We start from the raw sequence: 19742 nt of genomic DNA on the forward strand, positions 1-19742 counted from the left end.
CAAAATGCAAAGTCTGCTCTCTCCAGTCAGCTTCTCCACACCTGCCACAGCCACAAAGGGAACAGAGACTGATCAGAACTGCAAGTGCTGCGCAAGGTACTAACATAAGAAGGTGGTGAGACAAGCAGCTGAATAGTTGCCCACCCCACAATTCTGATCGGTTTCACTCTGATGGTGCTAGTGGGTGTTCTTTTCATGTGCTGTTCCCAACTCTGCACAGATATTTTGTTGAGCAAAGCTTTATAGTACTATCCAGTGTGGTTAAGTGCTGGAGGTGGGAATGTTGTTGCCCTGGTAGCACTGTTTAGGCTGCTCAGTGCTTCTGTCCTTGGAGTTTCAATGCTGTGAGTAGATAGTGCAGCGTGTTAGTTTAGCAGACTCGATGTTATTCATAAAGATGTTATTCATACGACCACAGGCACAGTCTGGTGGTGAAGGCTCTCAGCCAGGTTTATTGTCAACGAAGCAAAGTACTAGCTCTCTGGATCAATGTCTACCGTTACACTAACACGTATGCTTGTTGCAATGGACTCAGCTCAGTCAGCGGTGGGACTTTCTGCTGGCCCCTAGGCTGGACAAAGGGTTATGGTGAAGTACCCAACATTTATAGGCTAATGCAAACAACTGGAATACACAACTTACATACCACCTTATGTATTTCATTACATTTGTTTTTTTACCTCCCCTTGTTCTTGATATTTTGAACAAAACATCCCTGTTTGTTATATCGTCAAACCATCTTATTTTGTACTAGACTGAAATGTATCTATACTAACTGGAATATATTTATGTAAATATCTAGCACCTAGTACACTATCAACAACTTTGCCACATTCATTTACTGGACAATGAACTTGCAAGCATCTGCTTTAACACATGGTGTGACTTTGGTTCAGGCCTCAAATCTTGCACCAGGTCTAGTGGTCCAGGCTCTCTCGCTCTATCTACTACAGTGGGGATGCACTATGTGGAGCGGAAGACATACAAGCTCAATATTTTCTCGGTGGGAACACATTTGTATACACCACCCCCACACACTCAAGAGAGAATGTAGCAATGTTCTAATTTCTTCCCCCAGTTCCTCTGTAGAATGCCCCAACATCAGCAGAGAATAGTGTCACTGCCTCTCTTCATAGTACATATCCAGCAGCATGAAACTGAATGGTTTGCTTTAGCATCACTCTGTTCTGCTGGAAAGCATCACATGCACCAACAGCAATTACTAAGGAAAAGGGGGTAAATATCTTCACATGCAGAATTGTCCAACCGGAGAGTATCTGAAGTATGTGAGCAATGAGAGCACAATTCCAGGGAGAATTTAACTCCTTGTGCATTTCTGAATACAATAGCTCTACCTCCAATTATTGCATTCCCCAATATCTGATTGTTTTGTAAAGTACTTTGAGATAAGTACAAAAGGTATTTTATAGAAAATTAAACTAAACTTCAGTATATACAATTGTTCTAGAAATGTCTTTACAAGACTAAAATAGTTCTAAAAAAGCTATAAAGTCTCTGGATAAAATAGTCACCAACCTTTAAGGAAAGTAATTTCGTAAGAGTCCTGAGGACTTTAACCTTCTCTCTTTAATGGTACGTCAAAACAAGAAAAAATTAAGATAAAACTGGCTATCTATCCTTAATGAGAGTTGTAGCTTCCACCTCCCCATTCGCTCAACAGCACAAAAATAAAGGAATTTCAAAAGCCATTCTGTAATTAACTTGGGATGGTTTAGCTGATACAGGAAGCTATCATTACCGTTAAGGGTATCTAATTATTTTTCAGATGTAGTTGCAGGTACCTATCTCCAACACAATTACTCATGTCTACTCATAAAGCCACAATGTTCATATGAGGTTTCCAAAGCAGACACTCATAATACAACCAAACTTTGCTATTGTGGTTTACAGTGCCACCAACAGGAAGCCTCAATGGCTTTACAGGTTTCAGAGTAACAGCCGTGTTAGTCTGTATTCGCAAAAAGAAAAGGAGGACTTGTGGCACCTTAGAGACTAACCAATTTATTTGAGCATGAGCTTTCGTGAGCTACAGCTCACTTCATCGGATGCATACCGTGGAAACTGCAGCAGACTTTATATACACACAGAGAATATGAAACAATACCTCCTCCCACCCCACTGTCCTGCTGGTAATAGCTTATCTAAAGTGATCATCAGGTTGGGCCATTTCCAGCACAAATCCAGGTTTTCTCACCCTCCACCCCCCCCCCCCCCCCCCCACAAATTAACTCTCCTGCTGATGATAGCCCATCCAAAGTGACAACTCTTTACACAATGTGCATGATAATCAAGTTGGGCCATTTCCTGCACAAATCCAGGTTCTCTCACCCCCTCACCCCCCTCCCAAAAAATGGCTTTACAGTTGCCTATATATTCTACAGAGAATAGCCTGCATAGATCATCACAAGATTAGCCTCCAAAACGGAAGCCTGCATTTTACAACCATGACCACAAAGCCAGACACAGACTAGAGTACAGCATAGCTAACTATATGGGTTTGAGTTAACACTTGTTTCAGATGTTGCTCACACCTGTACTGTCACAGCAACAAACAAAATTTACTTTGTTCTCTGAATTCTGTTCAAGGACCTCAAACGTCTTCTATCCACGACTTACTTTATTTTTTCTAAATTCCTATGAAAAAGTACTCCCCTCACCTTCTCCACTAGCAAACTTTTTCTGAACACAGTGATAGATGGAACAGGTTTTTCTCCTTCCACAACCTTGCTTGCACATCTTTAAGGTGCCATCTACACTAGGACCAAGCCATGTTACACATGTAAATACCAAATTACGTAATAAAATTGTTGGCATGCAGCTAAGTAGTAGCTGGGAGCGCTAACAGCAGCATAGATACTGTTGTATGTCGTAGAACAGATTAGGTCAGCAATCCTCAGCTCTTTGAAAGACATGGAAACTGAATGAATTTGATAGGCAAGTCACTGGAAGGGAGATACAGTTAGGTTCTTTTGTATAATTAACTTTTCTGACACTTGCTTTTAACAATAGCAAATGCTCAAGAAACAGTGCATCTTACCTGCTTCATGTAATTTGTTGTTTGACATTGAGTTCAGACCTAAATAAGCTAATTAGCTGTCCACAGTGTTGCAAATCTATTAATCTTAAGACCAACAGCAAATTAAGCGAACCCTGGAGATAGGCCACAGAACTTGACATTGTGTTGACAGGTCAGCCTCGATAATCATGATTCCTCCTAGCCTTAGTCTATGAATTGGTATAGTCTGACAGTATGATTTAACTGCAGCAAACATTAGTTCTCATACAGCTCTCTAAAGAAAGGCTATTTGACAGTTGCCAAGGTAGGTAGCTTTCAGAACAGGCTACTAAGTTGTCACTGATCAAAACATGATCCTAAAATTATCCATATAGTTATCTACAGTCTGTAAACTGGCAATCAAGGTTAGCAATACAGCCTCCCTCGAGCTCAAAACAACAATCCTGTCACAGCTTCTCTAGGAGATGGAAACCAACTCTGCAAATTGCCAGTCCAGCTAGGCAAAAAGCTATGATGAAAATAACTGGTGACAGTCTCCTTTCTCTGTACCACATGCTTGATCAAAATTGTGTCCTGCCAATTTATTCACTTGGCCATGTCCCTGCTGTCAAAAAACCTGTTTAGGAAAAATTTTACAAACTACTATACTTGCAAGCAGTAGCAACCCTCAAAATATTGCCAGCACAATTTGTAACATGCCATCTGTTCCATCTGGAGAACACAGGAATTGGAGGCACGGGGGGGGCTGGGGGTTAAATTCAGTTTTAAGAAGGTCAGTCCATAAAGTTCTGGCTAAAATGTTCTGAAGTAATTTGCTTATTGCTTTCAATGCTTAGCTTCTTCAGGTACAGTTTCTTTGCATACAAGAAGATTGTATAGGAAGTATTAATATGCCAGAAATACTACATAAAATGCAGGATATATTCTTTGTATGTTTCCTCCCAAGCAGTTTTATAAGCCATTGAAATTAGAATCATTTCCCTCACTTTTGGAGTGTAATACAGTAGCTCTTTAATAGTGCAATGTTGCCGTGCACCACAATTTAGGACACGATGTGAACACTAATACTGAATCCAATTGAAATTGCAGAAATAATTTAGATAGGGCAATTGGGGCATTAGAGAGAACATGCCTATGATTTCAAGTCCTATTGAGGCATTCCTTTAGACACTTAACTGATCCATCCTCCTTCATTGTTTGGGTAATTAGTTGTTAGACAGGTATTTATATGTTATGGTCCCACAAGATTTCTCAATACAATGCACAGGCAGTCACCCAGAGTCCAGTCACTATATTACGTCAGCACAGAGCATTTTGCAACAGGAAAAACTGGGCAATCAGTTCTGTCCCAAACTCTATATTTCATTAGCATGAATGAAAATTATAGGATTTTTAAAAGGAATGTGTGTGAGCTATATCACACATCCACATATATTAAGTTGACCCCCTATTCTTTCCCTCCGCCTCTTTCTTCTGTATCCAGCCCCCTCAGGCTGTTTGAATTTAAAAAAGCCATTTTATGCTCCCCCCCTCCCCCCCCATGATAGAATGTTTTTATCATGTTGCACAGCACTCCAACTGCCTTAGGGGAGCTTTAATGATGATTTTATTTTTAAAAGTACAGGCTTATCTTGCTTGACCTTGCTGCACAAAATAAAAGGTTACTAAACTCCTCCTCCCAGAGAACAAAACCTGGAACAGAAATGACCCTTTGGATCAAAAGCCTAGAGTAGTAGAGTCCACAAACAAAGAAATCAGAACTAGGACAAACCCAGCACTATTACTAACAGGTACTGTAGGAGCAACCAGGTCAGAGAAACTGACCATTATTCCTTTCTTTTTTGTTCCCTATAATAAAATTATTTTAATACTCTGTAAGTCACTTCGAAGATAGAAACCATTCCAACATCAATCTATACAATGTCCCAAGTAAGGTAATGTCCTTATTTTACAGATGAAGAAATGAAGGGCTTATCTACACTTACAGCGGTGCTGCTGTACCACTGAGCAAAGGCACTACCTCCACCGACAGGAGAGCTTCTCCCATCGATGCAAGTACTCCACCTTTCTGAGAGGAAGTAGCTATGTCGACTAGGAGAAGCCCTCCCGTCAACATAGCACTGTCTATACTGGGGTTAGGTTGATATAACTGTCACTCAGGTGTGGATTTTCCAAACACTTGAGCAACATATTTATATAGACATAAGTTGGTAGTGTAGACCAACTAGAGAATAAGCAATTGTCAAAGGTCACATAAGGAGTCAGTGTTTGAGTCAATAATATAATGTTCAAGTCTCTGGCTCTTAGTTCCATGCTCAAATTACTAGACTAAAGTTTATTTTTCAGTAAATTATTGTACTGTATTTACAAAACTTCAATTTAAACTTGACTTTACAATACACTACTAGCAACTAACAATCCTGATCCATTTCTTGCATTTACAGCCACAATTACATGCTTGTAGTAAGGCAACTTGCAGGGCCAGTTCAGATAAGGCTGCCAAATCTGCGGAAGTGTCTAGGTCTTTGGGCTTCACTCCACCAGAGACAGGCTGATATGCTAGTGTGGTGCCTTTGTTTTTAACTGCTCACACTCCACTGCTGTGCTCAGAGCACTCAGTGGGTGATAACTTGAGACCCCTGGGGAAATCAGGGTGTCTCTTAAATGGCCACCTGGTGCACAACACTGAAGGTTCCCTCCCCTTCCTTCTATGTAACAAAACATATCTACCAGTCCTTGAACTGCCTCCAGAAACACTGACACAGATCCAGACTAGTGCTCCCTCACTAGACTGCTGTGAAAAGATCCAGCCAGTAAAACCTTGGGTGTTCTAAGCCTCCAGAGTCCAGTCACCGTCCCTGGCACGGGATCCCCAGGCACGCCCTACTGAGAGTTTGGACTATGTGGCCCAGTCCCTGGGGCTAGTACTGGCTTCTCAATTTCCCCCTGTAGCTTTAGCACACCCTCTTCCAGAACTCTTCTTGAAGAGGTAAAGTATAAGGCTTCAAGGGGGCAGGTGATAAGATATAGCACATGACACAGACTTTGCTCTTTAATACTATGAGACATGCAGATCTAGTCAAAAACAAACTCTATATGCATTTCTCTGCCTCAGTTTCCTTACCATTCCAGAGCATTCTCTGTGCTGAGGTCAGAGTCTTTTGGAGCCATCCAGCATCCTCCTGTTGCAGTGCATAGCTTGGGTTCTGAAACATGTAGCCTTCTCCCCAATCTACCTCCTCTGGCCATCGTCAGTCCATTCCCTTCTTCTCTCCTGCCAAACCTCATGTGTTTGTCCTGAGCCTTTCCCTTGTGAGTCCTTTTATAAACTTCTAGTCTCTTGATCAGGTGACTTCCGAATCAGCCTCAACTGGTGATCGGTGCTCTACCAAATGACTGTTATCTAGGATTCTCTCCCCAGATAAACCAGTTCTTCTGGTTGGGAGCCAGTCTGTATAGGACAGGGGTAGGCAACCTATGGCACACGTGCCAAAGGCAGCACTCACACTGCCTGGGTCCTGGCCACCGGTCCCGGGGGCTCCGCTGCTGGCCTGGGGTTCTAGCCGCTGGTCCCCTGCTGCCTAGGGTTCCGGCTGCCAGCCCCGCTCAGCCCACTGCTGGCTCCGGGTCCCGGCCACCAGTCCTGGGGGCTCCACTGCTGGCCACCAGCCCCCTGCCAGTCGGGGTTCCATCCACCAGCCCCGCTCAGCCCACTGCCAGCCCTGGGTCCCAGTCACTGGTCCGTGGGGGGTTTCTGCCAGCCTGGGGCTCTGGCCACCGGCCTGGGGCTCTGCAACTGGCCCCAGTCTGGGGCAGTAAGGGGTGCAGACAGGGGCAAGGGGGTCACAGCTCAGCATCCCCACCTTAAAAATTGTTCCAGTGCCACTGTACTGAGATATTTTTAAGGCCTGATTTGCTGCTTACATCATTATCACACCACGTGGAACAGCGCACTGCATTTGACATTGAGATTAGAATGTACATTCAAGAACTGGAATCAGAATTTTCTGACAGATTTCAAGATTTCCAGCAATTTGGCCCAATGCTTTCTTTTCTAATTAAACCTGAAAAGTTCAATGAAAGTGACTTGGATTTGTCTGTATTTCAGTGGGTGGCTGTTGAAGATTTCGAAATGCAGCTCATTCAGTTAAAAAGCTCAGAATTGTGGGCATCAAAGTTTGGAGATCTGCAGAGTGCTCTTGAAGCTACCGAGACAGATCATGGGGCCTCTATTCTGACCTGCTGGACGTCCCTGCCAGCGAAATTTAACTGTTTGAAGAAAAGTGAGTTTGCAATGCTTTCAGCATTTGGAGCCACATACCTGTGTGAACAGGTATTTTCACACATGAAATCTGTCCTCTGTCCCTCTTGGAGCCAGTTAACAACTAATCACTCAGAAGCCTGTGTGCAGCTTAAAGTATCCAAATACGTGCCAGACATTGGAAAACTCAGCAAGGAAAAGCAAGGGCAAGGATCACCCTAAACTGATAAGATCTGCATTTTAATTTAATTTTAAATGAAGCTTCTTAAACATTTTAAAAACCTTATTTACTTTACATACAATAATAGTTTAGTTATATATTATAGACTTTTAGAAAGATACCTTCTAAAAACATTAAAATGTATTACTGGCACGCGAAACCTTAAATTAGAGTGAATAAATGAAGACTCAGCACACCACTTCTGAAAGGTTGCCGACCCTGGTCTAGGATGTTTGTATTAAAATTGAGGACCATTCCAAGTTTAAAAACCCTCTATTGTCAGCTCTGTACCACAACACACTCAAAATGTAATTTGCAGCTTGATAAAGATATAATCAGAGTTCATAATCACACACACAATTTGTTAATTGTACAGATTCCCAAACTATCTCACACCCATACTAGTTCTGGATACATCTGCTCTCCTTCCCTCCCATGGGACTGAACCTCTATAACTAGAATGAGAGAGCAGATGGGGGCATAGGGGGGCAAAGCAGACCTAGTGATGTGTAAGGACAATCTGAATTTCAAAGTATCTTATGTAATAAGAAAACAGAGTTCCCCCATTTTTCATAGCCCAAGATGAATAAAAAAAAATCACAGATTCCAGGGGTAGAAGGGACCACTGTGATTATCTAGTCTGACCTCTTATATAACACAGGCCATAAAACTTCCCCAAAATAATTCCTAGCGCATGTAGTTTAGACAAACATCCAGTCTTGATTTAAAAATGGTCAACAATGGAGACTCCACCATGACTTAGTAAGTTGTTGCAATGCTCATTACACGCTGTTAAAAACTTATGACTTTCTTCCAGTCTGAATTTGATTAACTTTAACTTCCAGCCATCGGATCATGTTATACCTTTATCAGCTAGACTGAAGAGCCCATTATTAAATATTTGTTCCCCACATAGATACTTAGACTCACCCCTTAACCTTCTCTTTGTTAAGCTAAACTGATTGAGTTCTTTGAGTCTTACTACGAGGCATGTTTTCCAATCCTTTAATCATTCTTGTGGCTCTTCTCTAAGCCCTCTTCAATTTATCAACATCCTTCTTGAATTGTAGGTACCAAAACTGGACACAGTATTCCAGCAGTGGTCACACCAGTGCCAAATTTAGAAGTAAAATAACTTCTCGACTCTTACTCAAGATTCCCCAGTTTATGCATCCCAGGATTTCAATAGCTCTCTTGACCATAGCTCCTGTTCATCTGATTATCCATTAGACTCCCAAGATATTTTCAGAGTCATTGCTTCCCAGGAAAGATTCCCCCCATTCTGTAAGTGTGGCCTACATTCTCTGTTCCTAGATGTGTAGATTTAGCTGTATAAAAATGCTTATGGTTTCCTTGTGCCCCATTTATTAAGCAATCCAGATCACTCTGAATCAGTGACCTGTCCTCCTCCTTAGCTACCAGACCCCCAATTTTTGTGTTGTCTGCAAACTTTTTATCAGTTTATATTAAGACCGTTTTTTACATTCCTTCCTCTGCTGATCAGATCCCACTTGTACTTAAAAATCTTGATTAGTGAGTCTACTCTGAGTTTGGAAAGAAATATTGTTCTTCTGTATGTTTCCTTATCAAGGACTTAAAATGCCAGTGACACCCCAAACTGCACTTGGCAAGAGTACACACAGATTTAGCAAGGTGCACTCTGCTGGTAGTACAGCATAGGATGCAACTTACTGAGCAGAGCTTGAGGAGGAATTTGGAAAAGCCAGGGATTGGACTGGCCAATCATCTATATCTCCTCACATTTGCTGGTGTTTCAAGAAAAATGGAGGCAGGTGGAGGGTTTTCATTTTCAGCCTCTGACTGGCTGTGCTGGTCAATCACTATAATTGGGCACATAGAAGGGATAAGAACATTGATCTATCATTCATACAGTGAACACTGCTACAAGCACTGCCCTGCTCACCAGAGAAAGGATGGAATCCTGCGATCAGTAGGCTCCCTGGCAGTTGGCGAGAGAAGGAAGGAGTCTAAGTGCAATACCAACAGAAAAAGCCTTGGGAGGGTGGAGATCTGGCAAACTGGGTCCAGGTAGTGACGGAAATTAATGGAAAGCTAGGTCAAGTCAGCAAGCAGAACGGTGTCAGGGAGGCAAGAGTGAAGGGAATAAAGAAGAAGGGGGGGGGAGCAAGAGAAACCAATGGATCCAAGGGGAAATAAGAGCAGATTGAGGAACCTCCTTGGAAAAGGGAAGTGAGCTCCTGCTTCTCTAACTGCACCAAGGTTGCAGAGGGCTTTGGCTGCTGACTGAGGTGACTGTTTAAAGATAAGAATTTAGCCTTGACTATAATATAGTATAGACTTCACTATAATAACTTCTCCCCATTGAGTGAGTTCTTGTCTCTAAGGGACTAATCAGTTCTAGTGAAGTGTTAACGGACTTGAGGACAATTCTAACAGGACTGAAGCATTTATTGTGGCAACATGGGGATTCAGAGGTGAGAGCTGTAACTTGCATAAATTTAGATTTTTTGCACGGGGGGAATCCAGGCTTCTTAAAAAAAAAAAAAAATCTTTAAAAAGTCAGATTTCTATTTGTCTCACATCCTATGAAAACACCTCCTGAACTGCTTGGAACGAAACTATTTCAAATACTAAGAGCATGACAGTGAAAATATCTTGACTAGTTTTCATTGTTCAAGCTGAGAGTTAAAAGCAAGCAGTATAAATAGTGAAAAACTGAGCTGCTGTAATTTTGTCTTAATAATCTAAGTTACTACTAGCACAGAGAAATGCTCTTTCTAAATGGCCAATCTATAGCTCTTCTGCTATGAGGCTGGCTTCCTTTCATGCTCCCTCTCTCCTTAGTTCTATGAGACATCAGCCTGCGGGTCTGGGAGAGCAGGAGCTTGTGCTGGGCAGAGGAATTGCAGGGGACAATCAGCTCAGCAACAGCAGAAGGATCTCTATGTGCCTTCGTTCCCCAAAATGTGAATAAAACCTTTCCTTTCTCCCAGCTTTGGCAGTTCAGACAAGCTTTCTGGGGCACAGACTCTCTTATTCCATTGTATGTTCTGTACCTAGCACAACAGGACCTCAGACTTGGTTAGGACCTCTAGGTACTACTGCAATATACGAAAGAGCATTTACAGTAAGTTGGAGTAAAGAGAATGTGAATTAACCTTAATTGTATTACACTTAAACAACCAAAAATGGTTCCATCTACTATATTGTACTTCCTGTGAAAATAATTTCTCTTCCCAGCACTGCCTCAGTCCAGAAACAGTTATCGCTATCCTTCTTTGCTACCAAAACACCAAGGAGAGCCACTTGGTCATTACAGGGATAGTTTAGACTGTTTGATCAGGCTTTCATAGCAGCTCTGTTGTGGAGATAAAGATTTATGATTTCAACATTAAACTGAAGAGTTAGAAAGTACTTTCACCTATACCTGCCCCTGAGCCCCTCAGCCATTTTGGGGGATTTACAGTAATTTTCCTACTTTTAATAATTTTTCTCTCCTATGATGCTCTGTGAAAGACCCACACAAGGAAAACTAATTGACTGTACAGAGGAAATAGTGAAACTGACTATACAAGGTCCCATTGAATTTTTTCCTCTCTAATCTTTCTATTATAGCAACTTTGGATTCAACCTGCAACACAAGTAGCACACAAGACATTTGGACAGAAGTAACTTTTTTCTTCTTTTTTTTAAGTTGACAATGCCCTAAAGTCCATGGGCTGTTTAGTATAAAGGATGTTTAGAATCTCATCAACACAGGGTGTATATTTAGAAAGTGAATTTTCACTGAAGGTTACACTCTGCCTATGTCAGGTGGTAGATGTCCACAAGCCTGTATCATTGATTTACTAATGCTGTGCATGTCAGCTGCCATAGTGGATGAGTTTACATTAAAAAACCTGTAACCAGCAGTCAAGGATCTTAATGCATATACTTGTTCCATTGGGCACAGAAAGAGCTAAGCTGTCAGAAGCAGTTTTGCCACATGAACACTGGAGCATGACTGCCATAGCTGAAATAAAATCGATAAAGCTCTCAGTAGCAGATTCAGGTCCTCAAGATTAAAAAAACGAAATAATCAAAAGGCACCAACATTAGACTTCAGCTCCTCATGCTCTTTGCTAAGGTGTACAGCTTTGATTATCATACTTCTCAACCTTCCTTGACCTATGTATTACAGGATGAAGTACCCCCACTAATGGGCCAAAAAAGGCACAGGAAAATTACAAAGATACAGTATTTTAAATTGTTGGCTTTTTGAAGAGGACCTTTTCCTGTAACCTCACTTTCATATTCAGTATTCTATTTCTGTAGAGTGAAAAAATATGACAAATTTGGACTTCACCTAAGTCAGCTGACAGATATACTGACTATTAAAGCTAGGCCAAGAACAAAAACATCCTGTTCCATAGATTTTTAGTAATGAGAAAGCTATGTCAGCAATTGAAATGAAGTTAAATGAAGTAAGAATAGCTCAGAAATATGTTCAGTACTTACCCCCTCAAACAGACAAGGGTCTGACAAGGTAAGACCCATCCCAATGATGTTCACAGACATTTTGCTAAGATAGAGGGCCTTTGTAGCTCTGTGTCAATTTTTCATTCATATTTGTCTACAAAAGACACATCCTTACCAATAAAGAGGCAGCAAAAATCGCTGCCCCCTTGCATAGCAGCTACTCAGCTAGATAGAAGTTTCCGTAGCAATAAGAGCCTCTATAGGCGTTGCACTTCAGGAGAGAAGCATCCTTTAATTGCTCCCCTTCCAGAGGCAGGAAATCTGGCTGTACAGCCACATAACATCACTCTCCCTGAGTGAGCACTTCACCCCGACCCTATGCTTGGGGCTGCCCACACCCCATCCGTGCCCTGGCAGAAATCATTCTGGGAGCAGCTCCAGCCCCCTCCCTCCACAGATCTCAAGAGAGGGACACGCCAGAGCAGACTACTGCAGGCAGCGATCGGGAAGGGGGTGCACGGGGCTGGTGCCCCCGCAGACAGCGATGGGGAGGGGGTGGGCGCGGCTGCCCCCAACGGTCCCTCCGCAGTCGCTGTTACTTCACCCCCGCTCCCCTTGCTCTTATTTCCCACTGCAGACCCTGCCCCACCGCCCCCCGGGGCGCCCCCTTCGCCAGTGATCGGCAGCTGCCTCCGCCCTCCTTACCGTGCTGGGTGAAGATATTGAAGCCGCTCTCTGCGGTGCGCCCAGCCGCCTCCCGCTTGCGGCCCGCGGGCCTGGCCGCGCTGCTCCCCCGCGCTCCCCTGGGCTGCTGAGGCGGCGGCGGCTGCTGCTGGAGCCCGGCTCCCGGCTCCCCGACGCGGCCCACCTGCTGGCCCATCCCCGCGCTGCCGTCCTGGGCCCCCGCCAGCCCTCACTCACATGCCGCCTCCGCTGCCCACCCGGCAGGCGGCCTCCTGCTCCCGCGGCCCGGCGGCTCCCCACAGGGCTGCCCCCAGCCCCGCCGCGCTCCGGCCTGGGACTCACGGACTCGCCCCCTCAGCCCCCGCCGCCATCTTAACCACAGAGCTGTGGGAGAGGGAACAGAGCGGCTCCCAGAGACCCACCTCCGGTCCTCCAAGGGTGTCCTGCCACCGCCAGCCCCCTGGCTCCACCCCCCACTCCCTCTCTGACATCACCCAGCAACCTCCCCCGCCCTCCCCTGACGCCACTGCCCCCCTGACGTCACCCAGCAACGCCCTGCTCACCCGCCCCGTCGCTGCCATCACACAGCAACCACTCCCTGCCACCCCCACCCCCTGAACACCCCATCTCTTCCCTGCCAACCTCCATCCCTCCTTTCCATCCTTCACTGTCCCCTTGAGGCCCCAGTAACAGACCTGCCCTTACCATCCTCCTCTCGATCCCCTGATAGCCCCTAGACCACACCTATTAATCTTCCCCACTTTTTCCATCCCCCCACTTCCTCATCACCCACCTACAGTATCATCCTGACTATTCCCCACTGTCCACTTGACCCCTTCCATGTTCTCCTCCACTATCTCCCTATATGGCTCCTACTATCTATCCCCGCTGCACTACCCTGTTATTCTTCTGTTCCAGAGTGCTCTTTCTGAACACAAGCTCTTCCCCGGTTCTGTAAAACTCTGCCTGGGACACTTGAAATACTGATCAGGGTGAGTGCCATAGGATCATTTCATAATATTAGGGCTGGGCTACACCTAAAGTGTAGGTCAAGCTAGCTATATCATTCAGGGCTGTGAAAAATTTCACACCCTGTGCGATGTAATTAGGTCAACCTAACCCCGACTATAGATGCAGCTAGGTCAACAGAAAAATTCTTCCGTCAACCTAGCTACCTCCTCTCGAGGAAGCGGATTTATTAGAAGTGATGGAAAAAACGCTTCCAGTCACTGTAGTAAGTGTCTACACTACAGTGGAATAGCTGCAGCTATGCTGTTGTAGCACTCGTAAATACACTTAGACTCTCAAAGGTGGTCCTCTTCTTCTGCTTTTTTATATCCTTCCAATATTTGGTCATTTTTAATGTAATTTTTTCCCATTTAAGGTATTGAGTAAAAAGAATAAACAGTGAAGGTGAGGAATATATCAAAAGATAGGTCAAATGCTTGTCCATTAATAGTCATGCAGAGAATGAACTATTATTATCTGATAATAATATATAATAACATATATAATAATAACATAATAATATATAATAATATAAAATAATATATATTATATAATAATATATTATAATAATTAATATATAATAATATATAATAATATATACCCTGATTATATGAGAAATGATATGTGATTTCCCCAAGACCACCTTAACTGAAATAATCACTTTAATAAAACAAAAACAGACATCTTAATGTTAACTACAGAATTATATGGAGGCATATAATGGACATTTTTTCAACTACAGTTGCTGTTACATACATATATCAAGTTTCAGAGAAGCAGCCGTGTTAGTCTGTATTCGCAAAAAGAAAAGGAGTACTTGTATTTGTTAGTCTCTAAGGTGCCACAAGTACTCCTTCTCTTTTTACATATATCAACTAATGTTCCAGCTACAAACTGTAAGCATTTGGAAGTATGGAAACTAATAAATATGGGAGGAGAGAGAAGGAGTGACTACTGCAAGACTCTGGGCCACTGGAAGAATTTGCTGTTTTTCAGTTTTGCTGCTCCCCCCTTAATTTTTTCATTTGGCCAAAGCTGGCAGGATGGGCAGCACATCACCAGGTTGTGCCTATGCCAATGTGTTCCCTAAGTACGGGTGATTAAACAAACTTGTCCTCTGCTCACTACAATGGTTTCCCATAAAATATTGAGTCAGATTCAAATCCATGTCTTCATGGTGCTCAGTGGCCTGGGCCCAGGATACCTAAAAATCACTTAAAACTCTGGGATGTAGACCATGGTTGACAACTGTTCCTCAAGCACAGTGGAGCTGTCCACCACAAGGGGAAAGCTCATTTATGTAGGAGAAAGTTCTTTTTTAGAGACTGGTTGAAGACTGTGGAATGAACTCCTGTAGGACCTAAGAATGACTTCAAACTTCAGCACTTTCCATTCCAAATGTAGGCACACTTCTTCAACTTTGCCTTCAGTAATAAAAACACATAGCAAAACAGAAATGAAAAACATTAAAAAAAAATAATTCTCACAATTTTCCTCCTGGGAAGCTGAGAAGGGAGGAAAAGTGACTTACATATCAGAGATGCTAGTTACATCACTTAATAAACTTCTGTAAGGTACCCAGATGCCATGTTGATAGGCACAATAGAAGAACCTGAGTAGAACTGAATAGAACTATCTACACTAAATTAGGACACAGTTAATTACTATTCACTTAATCTTATTGGTATACACAGAGGGAAAAAACATTCACAGTTTCTATGATTTATTTGGCAAACAAATTCAGAATGAAACTATATAACTTAAAAGTCTGGAACCTATTACATTGGAAAGATTTCAATATCTTTCAAATCACTTTAGCCCATCCCTATTTGGGAGTGAGGAATTTTGCAATGAAGATGCAAGACAGTTCATTTTATCTTTGCCTAAAATGTTATTGCAGTGCTTCTTCCTTCTTAAACATGGTTGTACTCCAAAAAGTGACTGTAAGCACTTTCTAACGACAGATCAGCCCTCTTTGTGTGTGTACTGGAGACAAATCTGCTGACTTTAGGGATAAATTACATATATATATATGTATGTATGTATATGTATATATATATACTTGTATATATACAAGTATCAGGGGGTAGCTGTGTTAGTGTGTATCCACAAAAACGAGGAGTCTGGTGGCACCTTAAAGACTAAATGCACCTGAAGAAGTGGGGTTTTTACCCATGAAAGCTTATGTCCAAATAAATCTGTTAGTCTTTAAGGTGCCACCAGACTCCTTGTTGTTTATATATATATACACACACATACACATTCACACACATATATTTTACTTCAGTTTGCCATTAAGAGACAACATAGATAACTGAATGAGTTGGATTCTATTTACCAAGTTCCAGTCACTGACTCCTGCACAACCCATTGGTTTGCACAGATAGAACAGAGGTCAGAATTTAAAGTTAATAGGGCAGCCCAGGTATATGTTGGCCTGCGGAACCTTTTATTGATGATGGTGCATGTGGTGAAAAAAAAATCAAGCTTATTCTCAGATCTTAGATTTGCAGGGACGGCAGTTAAAAATAACATTTTTTTACTTGTAAACTGAACACATTTGTTATGGGAATTGTTGATAGTCAATAAACCTAAAACTCCGCAATGCCATTTACAGAGTCACTTTTCAGAGCAGAACCCCACTTTCAAATGAGTAGCAATAATATTTAGCTTTTCTAGTGCCTCTCATCCATAGATCTCAGAGCACTTTCCAAAGGAAGGTTATTAGCATTTTAAAAGAATGTGCCAATGTTGAGAGAATATTTATATTCGGGGGGGGGAGGGGAGGGGATGTTCGGAAGGGTATTCAGCATTATTAGTTTAAAACAGAATTTTTATTCCTTAGATCTTATGACATCCCATGATATCCATGCATAACTAGCTTGTGCTGAGCATGGAGTATGCTGCAGTCACATGAGACCTCTTACTGAGATGGAGTGAGGTAAGACTGTAAAAACCTATTGCATGTGTTTGCAAAGTGTTTACTATTTTATATAATCTAATACTACTTTGAAAACCATGCAATATGCTGTGACTCATTAGCTTCTTAATAGTCTAGTGGAGCAAGAATGGGAATATGAATAAGGAACTCCTAAATTCTAATTCTTTTTCTGCCACTTTATCATTGTGTGCCCATTGGCCACATCCCTTCTTATCCTTAAAGTGGGCCTAATCATTATTTATCCACAGAGTAGTCTGAGTATTAATTACTTAATGTTTTCAAAGTGCTTTGAAGAGGAAAAATGTGTATTAATGCTAATTATTATCATCAACTGTAACGTTACCAGCCTCATGTAGTATCAGGAATAAGTTGTTTGTATAAAGCTAACTTTGTCTGAAAAGGTTTGTCAATATCCGTAAACAAGGCCTCCTTACAAATTCTGTCCTGACAATTTCTGTCGTCCAATGAGTTTTCTGTCACATAAGCAGTTTGGAAGAGGGGGGAAAATTGCCAAAAAGCCAAGGCACAAGTACTCCTTTTCTTTTTGAGATTGCAATGCTACTTTAAGGAGAAATATGACATTGCCAGAAGCACTTATTCACTAATTTAAAAGCATCTGCGGTATATAAATTTCACAACCCCTTCTCCCAAACATTGACAATGGTCAACTGGTCACAAACACTGCATGCAGTCTCTGTTCCAAAAAGTGAAGTTAAAATGATAAGCCAATGAAATGATACTCTTGGCTGAACATTCTTGGATGTTCTATATTACAGTACATGCAACAGCCTCTAGATGTCATCCTAATCTCCCTTGGCCTTGACAGGCCTGTTTATTTGTTTGATGTATCCATTGTGCATGGGAAATGCTGCAGAATAAATCTGTTGCTATATCAGGATTCTTGAACTCAAGTATTGTATCTTCATGGGGCAGCTTTTTTTTCTGACTCATGAAACAGAAATTAAAGCAAATACTTCAGCAAATTAAAAAATAATTCTGAGAATAATCTCTCCTCCTTTCCCAGCTCACATATCATTTATGGATCAAAGCTGTACACAGTAACAGATTAACATAAATGGTCACCCTGGGCAGGGATGGTGTCTACCTGTGTGTTTGCACAGTGCCTCGTGCAATGGGATTCTGATCCTGATTGAGGCCTTTGGACACTATTATGATGTCGAGAAAGAGAAGCTTTCACTGTGTATGTAAATTACAGATCTATATTGATTTATGTAAATTGTTTCACCCTCTAAATTATTAGAAAACTTTGTAGATGTGTATAAACTCTTTCTGGAGAAGCTTTCCAAGTTAGCAACAGCATACAGCACACAGGGATGAATTAAATCCTTATTTTAACACCATTGTCTTGAATGATGCTACACTAAAGAAAAACTTGATCCAGTGTGTTAACATGATAGACATGCCATCTTTAATGTTCACTAGATGTCCCCAGACATTGGGGTCCAATGTAGAATCTCTTAACACCCTCCTCTTCTAATACATTTACAAAAATGAACAACATGCTCTCAGGTTTGGCACTTGACAATTCAGTATTAATGTAGTGTGTCTGCCACAAATTTTCTTCTGAGGCATAAACATAAAATAATTTTTGAGGGCTAAATCAAAAATGGCTGTGTGAGACTAGATTAGTCACTTGTGTGTGCTATAGAAGTGAAAGTGATGCTTGAACCACCTGAGAAATTTCAAAGGAAAGCACAGCTGGTGCTCTAGAGAGTTACGCCTGCTACAAGGGGTATGCGGGGCATTCATCAGATCATTTACAAACTATAGAACCTGAGTACAAGGGATCACTCAGATACAAATCCATTATACTACAATTTGTGCCTGTAGCAGCTTGCACAAGGTGATCAGCCCCCATGGCAGCTGCAGTGCATTACATAACTTCATCACATCATGGAGGTGCCTAATAGCAAATCCATACTGAGGTGTTGTTCTAAAGTGGGCTGAAACAGGGTATAATTTCCTGACTTGACCTGTATATAGGCAGTCAATCAATGTAAAATTTTGTAGAGGGTTAGATTTTATGTCCTTTGAGTCTTCTATATAGATTTTGTTTGGTTTCTCTTAATAAATTTTTAATAGGAAGATTTTGAATTAGTTCCCTGGCTGTAATGTGTCCATGGCAGTCCTATTTGTCCTTTTTGACTGATAGGTTTTGTGTTTTTCTAAGAATTTATGACACTGGGAGTACCTTTCTCAGACCTGAAGAAGATCTGTGTGTTTATCATGTATATTGTATGTGTAGCAACCCTAACTGAGGCACAACAAAATTGTTGAAAATTTGTGTATATGTATATTCATTTTAAAGAGAAGCACATTAATTGTGCTGAATGGTTTGGCTGGATTGGACCCAGACAACATGGTACTTGTTACTGTTTTGCAGACCATAAGGCCTCTGGTCTACACTACAAAGTTATGTCTATGTAAGTTGCCTTCTGTCAACATAGTTGTGCATGTGTCTGCACTTATATTTGCCTCCACCGATGTCAGGGGCCCATTACACTGGCAAAGTAACACCACCTCCGCAAGTGGCATTGAGCCAAGGTTGATGTACAGAGGTTGATGCAGCATGCATGTAGACACTGTGTTACGTAAGTCAGCCATAACAGTCCTCCAGAGCTGTCCCATAATGCCCCACACTGACTGATGTGATCACCATTGTGAACTCCACTGCCCACAGGTCATGTAGACTGGAAATTCCCCTCCCCTGTAAAGCAGTGCAAATTTCTGAAATTTCTTTTTCTGATTGTCCAGCTTGGTGAGTACACCGGGCAGTTCTTCACTATTCAGTGCAAATGCCCAGCTGACCGTGCCAGCTACACGCTCCAGATGCACTCCAGCCTGAAGTAGACAAGAGATATCTGATCTCCCAGGCAGTGGGGAGAAGAGGCTGTGCAGGCACAGCTCCAAACCAGTCACAGACATGTGGACATCTATGAGCAGATTGCTCAGGAGATGCAGTAGAAGGGTTAAGACAGGGACCAGCAGCAGGGTCATGTGAAAGCCAAGTAGCTGCGGCAGAAGGCTAGGGAGGACAACAATCAATCTGGTGCCAAGCCTCAGATCTGCTGCTTTTAGAATGAGCTGTATGACATGCTTGGCAGAGACCCCACCACTCCACACAACCTCG

The 19742-nt window shown here is 42.2% G+C and overlaps 1 protein-coding gene across 1 annotated transcript in view; it reads right to left on the reverse strand.

Moving 5' to 3' along the window:
* The window catches only part of ABL2 (ABL proto-oncogene 2, non-receptor tyrosine kinase), a 73287-nt gene extending 60253 nt beyond the window's left edge, over positions 1-13034 (reverse strand). Inside the window, exon 1 of the mRNA XM_073356516.1 lies at positions 12664-13034. Within this exon, the coding sequence (XP_073212617.1) occupies positions 12664-12838 (175 nt within the window). The 5' untranslated portion in view covers positions 12839-13034. The remainder of the gene's footprint in view (positions 1-12663) is intronic.
* Between the last annotated feature and the right edge of the window lie 6708 nt (positions 13035-19742).

Source organism: Lepidochelys kempii, chromosome 8, assembly GCF_965140265.1.
Source record: "Lepidochelys kempii isolate rLepKem1 chromosome 8, rLepKem1.hap2, whole genome shotgun sequence".
Taxonomy (NCBI): Eukaryota; Metazoa; Chordata; order Testudines; family Cheloniidae; genus Lepidochelys; species Lepidochelys kempii.